The sequence below is a fragment of the Manihot esculenta genome, chromosome 13 (genome assembly GCF_001659605.2).
Source record: "Manihot esculenta cultivar AM560-2 chromosome 13, M.esculenta_v8, whole genome shotgun sequence".
Taxonomy (NCBI): Eukaryota; Viridiplantae; Streptophyta; class Magnoliopsida; order Malpighiales; family Euphorbiaceae; genus Manihot; species Manihot esculenta.
Genome location: NC_035173.2, coordinates 2703258 through 2708216, shown reverse-complemented (window position 1 = coordinate 2708216; position 4959 = coordinate 2703258). Strand labels below are relative to the sequence as shown.

At 35.0% G+C, this 4959-nt stretch overlaps 1 protein-coding gene across 1 annotated transcript; it reads right to left on the bottom strand.

Annotated features, from left to right (window-relative positions):
• Nucleotides 1–307: 307 nt before the first annotated feature.
• Nucleotides 308–3883, bottom strand: LOC110630069 (cylicin-2-like). Its single transcript, XM_043949774.1, has 5 exons — nucleotides 3757–3883; nucleotides 2854–2984; nucleotides 2205–2511; nucleotides 914–1044; nucleotides 308–757 (listed from the first exon to the last, which is right to left on the bottom strand). Exons 1-5 carry the CDS (start codon nucleotides 3881–3883, stop codon nucleotides 308–310), a joined length of 1146 nt encoding a protein of 381 aa, XP_043805709.1.
• Nucleotides 3884–4959: the final 1076 nt, after the last annotated feature.

Genomic DNA, 4959 nt, shown 5'->3' with positions numbered 1-4959 from the left:
GATTATAAATTACAATTTTTTCTCTTAAATTTCTTTTTTTTTTAATTTATTTTTTGTTATCATACATTGAATTCATAGGTTAATTTTTCTTTTTTACTTTTTAATATCTTTTCTATTTTTAAAAAAAATTTTGAATTAGTGAAATTTATATTTCCACACTATATAAAACTCTTATTATTTATTAAGCAAACATGAATATTTTATTTATTTGAAAATCCACTTATTACCTTTTTTCTTAGTTTATTTTTTGCTAAATGCAGTACATATGAGAATCTTGCTTTACTTATTTGGAAACCTAGTTCTTAGCTTATTTCACGCTGGGTGCAGGGGCAGGGGCACTGATCTTGGCTTCTTTCTCGTCCTTCTTCTCGTCCTTACCTTCATTCTTGGCTTCTTTCTCGTCCTTACCGTCATTCTTGGCTTCTTTCTCGTCCTTACCGTCATTCTTGGCTTTCTTTTCGGCCTTAACTTCTTTCTTGGCTTCCTTCTCGGCTTCTTTCTCATCTTTAGCTTCTTTCTTGGCATCCTTCTCGGCTTCTTTGTCATCTTTAGCTTCTTTCTTGGCATCCTTCTCGGCTTCTTTGTCATCTTTAGCTTCTTTCTTGGCATCCTTCTCGGCTTCTTTCTCATCTTTATCTTCTTTCTTGGCATCCTTCTCAGCTTCTTCCTCGTCCTTATCTTCTTTCTTGGCGTCTTTCTTGGCTTCTTTCTCGTCCTTATCTTTTTTCTTGGCATCTTTCTTGGCTTCTTTCTCTTTCTTCTCTTTTTTCTTGGCTTCTTTCTCGCCTTCTTTCTCATCTTCTTTCTCTTTCTTGGCTTCTTTCTCGCCTTCTTTCTCATCTTCTTTCTCTTTCTTGGCTTCTTTCTCGGCATCTTTCTCATCTTCTTTCTCTTTTTTAGCTTCTTTTTTTACTTCTTTCTCTTCCTCTTTCTCGCTAGAAGCACTTGCAGGACCGAAAGCACTTGTAGGGCCATAAGCACTCGCCGGACCAGAAGCACTTGCTGGGCCATAAGCACTTGCTGGACCAGAAGCACTTTGCTTCTCTTGAGCATTTAAAACATAAAATAAGGAGAACATAATCAATAGTGAAATATAATAGATGGAAAACTCAAAATTCTTCATCTTATGAATTCAACTTTGGAATTTGCTTTTTCTTTTTGTTTTATCCTCTTTTGGATTTTGAAGATATTTGTTTGTTGTTTGTTTTTGAGTTGATGAATAAACATACCAAGCTCTAAACTTTTTATACTTTTCTTCATACTAAGATTAGGAAGCTAAGATCCATGATTTAAGGAGATTTGATGAGCTAAACTAGGATCAAATCTCTACTTTTTGATTCTTCACATGACTTTGACGGGTGTTGATTTTTAAAATTTTAACTAAAATTATCAACAATTTGTAATTCTACAACACTTGGAAATATTTCATTCAATGTGATAACAAGATTTGAATGTTCAACACTAATTTTACTAATTTTTTTTAATCTTTTCTAAACCTACATGTGTTTTTTATACTATATAATTCTTAATAATATAAAACTCTTATTGTTTATTAAGCAAACATGAATATTTTATTTATTTGAAAATCCACTTATTAGCTTTTTTCTTAGTTTATTTTTTGCTAAATGTAGTACATATAAAAATCTTGCTTTACTTCTTTGGAAATCTAGTTCTTAGCTTATTTCTTGCTGGGTGCAAGGGCAGGGGCACTGATCTTAGCTTCTTTCTCGTCCTTAGCTTCATTTTTGCCTTCTTACTCGTCCTTAACTTCACTCTTGTCTTCCTTTTCGGCCTTAACATCTTTCTAGCTTCCTTTTTGGCCTTAACTTCTTTCTTGGCTTCCTTTTCGGCTTCCTTCTCATTTTTAACTTCTTTCTTGACCTCTTGAAAATATTTCATTCAATGTGATAACAAGATTTGAATGTTCAACACTAATTCTACTTTTTTTTTTATCTTGTCTGAACTTACGTGTGCTGTTTATACTATATAATCTTAATAATATAAAACTCTTATTGTTTATTAAGCAAACATGAATATTTTATTTATTTGAAAATCCACTTATTAGCTTTTTTCTTAGTTTATTTTTTGCTAAATGCAGTACATATAAGAATCTTGCTTTACTTATTTGGAAACCTAGTTCTTAGCTTATTTCACGCTGGGTGCAGGGGCAGGGGCACTGATCTTGGTTTCTTTCTCGTCCTTACCGTCATTCTTGGCTTCTTTCTCGTCCTTACCGTCATTCTTGGCTTTCTTTTCGGCCTTAACTTCTTTCTTGGCTTCCTTCTCGGCTTCTTTCTCATCTTTAGCTTCTTTCTTGGCATCCTTCTCGGCTTCTTTCTCATCTTTAGCTTCTTTCTTGGCATCTTTCTCGGCTTCTTCCTCGTCCTTATCTTCTTTCTTGGCATCCTTCTCGGCTTCCTCCTCGTCCTTATCTTCTTTCTTGGCGTCTTTCTTGGCTTCTTTCTCGTCCTTATCTTTTTTCTTGGCGTCTTTCTTGGCTTCTTTCTCTTTCTTCTCTTTTTTCTTGGCTTCTTTCTCGCCTTCTTTCTCATCTTCTTTCTCTTTCTCATCTTTATCTTCTTTCTTGGCATCCTTCTCGGCTTCTTCCTCGTCCTTATCTTCTTTCTTGGCGTCTTTCTTGGCTTCTTTCTCTTTCTTCTCTTTTTTCTTGGCTTCTTTCTTGGCTTCTTTCTCTTTCTTCTCTTTTTTCTTGGCTTCTTTCTCGCCTTCTTTCTCATCTTCTTTCTCTTTCTTGGCTTCTTTCTCGCCTTCTTTCTCATCTTCTTTCTCTTTCTTGGCTTCTTTCTCGGCATCTTTCTCATCTTCTTTCTCCTTTTTAGCTTCTTTTTTTACTTCTTTCTCTTCTTCTTTCTCGCTAGAAGCACTTGCAGGACCGAAAGCACTTGTAGGGCCATAAGCACTCGCCGGACCAGAAGCACTTGCTGGGCCATAAGCACTTGCTGGACCAGAAGCACTTTGCTTCTCTTGAGCATTTAAAACATAAAATAAGGAGAACATAATCAATAGTGAAATATAATAGATGGAAAACTCAAAATTCTTCATCTTATGAATTCAACTTTGGAATTTGCTTTTTCTTTTTGTTTTATCCTCTTTTGGATTTTGAAGATATTTGTTTATTGTTTGTTTTTGAGTTGATGAATAAAGATACCAAGCTCTGAACTTTTTATACTTTTCTTGATACTAAGATTAGGAAGCTAAGATCCATGATTTAAGGAGATTTGATGAGCTAAACTAGGATCAAATCTCTACTTTTTGATTCTTCACATGACTTTGACGGGTGTTGATTTTTAAAATTTTAACTGAAATTATTAATAATTTGTAATTCTACAACACTTGAAAATATTTCATTCAATGTGATAACAAGATTTGAATGTTCGACACTAATTTTACTAATTTTTTTTAATCTTTTCTAAACCTACATGTGTTTTTTATACTATATAATTCTTAATAATATAAAACTCTTATTGTTTATTAAGCAAACATGAATATTTTATTTATTTGAAAATCCACTTATTAGCTTTTTTCTTAGTTTATTTTTTGCTAAATGCAGTTCATATAAAAATCTTGCTTTACTTCTTTGGAAATCTAGTTCTTAGCTTATTTCTTGCTGGGTGCAGGTGTAGGGGCAGGGGGCAGGGGCACTGATCTTAGCTTCTTTCTCGTCCTTAGCTTCATTTTTGCCTTCTTTCTCATCCTTAGCTTTATTTTTGCCTTCTTACTCGTCCTTAACTTCACTCTTGTCTTCTTTTTCGGCCTTAACGTCTTTCCATGCTTCCTTTTTGGCCTTAACTTCTTTCTTGGCTTCCTTCTCGGCTTCCTTCTCATATTTAACTTCTTTCTTGGCCTCTTGAAAATATTTCATTCAATGTGATAACAAGATTTGAATGTTCAATACTAATTATACTATTTTTTTTATCTTGTCTGAACTTACGTGTGTTGTTTATACTATATAATCTTAATAATATAAAACTCTTATTGTTTATTAAGCAAACATGAATATTTTATTTATTTGAAAATCCACTTATTAGCTTTTTTTCTTAGTTTATTTTTTGCTAAATGCAGTACATATAAGAATCTTGCTTTACTTATTTGGAAACCTAGTTCTTAGCTTATTTCACGCTGGGTGCAGGGGCAGGGGCACTGATCTTGGCTTCTTTCTCGTCCTTACCTTCATTCTTGACTTCTTTCTCGTCCTTACCTTCATTCTCGACTTCTTTCTAGTCCTTACCGTCATTCTTGGCTTCTTTCTCGTCCTTACCGTCATTCTTGGCTTCTTTCTCGTCTTTACCGTCATTCTTGGCTGATGAAAGTAAGCCTGTTCATACCATTTTCTGTTAAGCACGTACTCATGCGCACTGTTTTCTGTTTTATTAATAAAACACGTACCCACGTGTTCTGCATGTTTTAATTTGTTAAGAGTCTATTGCCCACGTATTCTGTAACCCGAATCTTGCGCGATGTGGCTTTAGGGTCAGAGTAAATTTCGTTTTCCGTTTGTAATGGTTGATTTGATTTAGTATAAATAAGAATGAAAAGCCGAAACAAATTGATCGGCTAATTTTTCAAAAAGAGAGTTTACATTCTGCATATAGTAATATTCACATTCATGAAAGTTTGGTTTGAGAGAGAAGGAGGAGGTCGGCAGTCCGGTTACTGTGCTCGTAAGAAAGAGGAGTGCACAAGGAGTGCACACACTCGTTAAAGCTGATCGTTTGCAGAATTACAGGAGGTCGAAGGTCAGAGCTCGGCAAGGTTTGATGTAGAATTACAGCAGGTGGGAGCTCGGCAAGGTCTACTGCAGAATTACAGCAGGTCGAAGCTCGGCAAGGTCTGCTGCAGAATTACAGCAGGTCGAAGCACGGCAAGATTTACTGCAGAGTCACAGGAGGTCGGAGCTCGGCTCCTGTGTTCACTTGCTATCGGGAGATCAGATTAAGA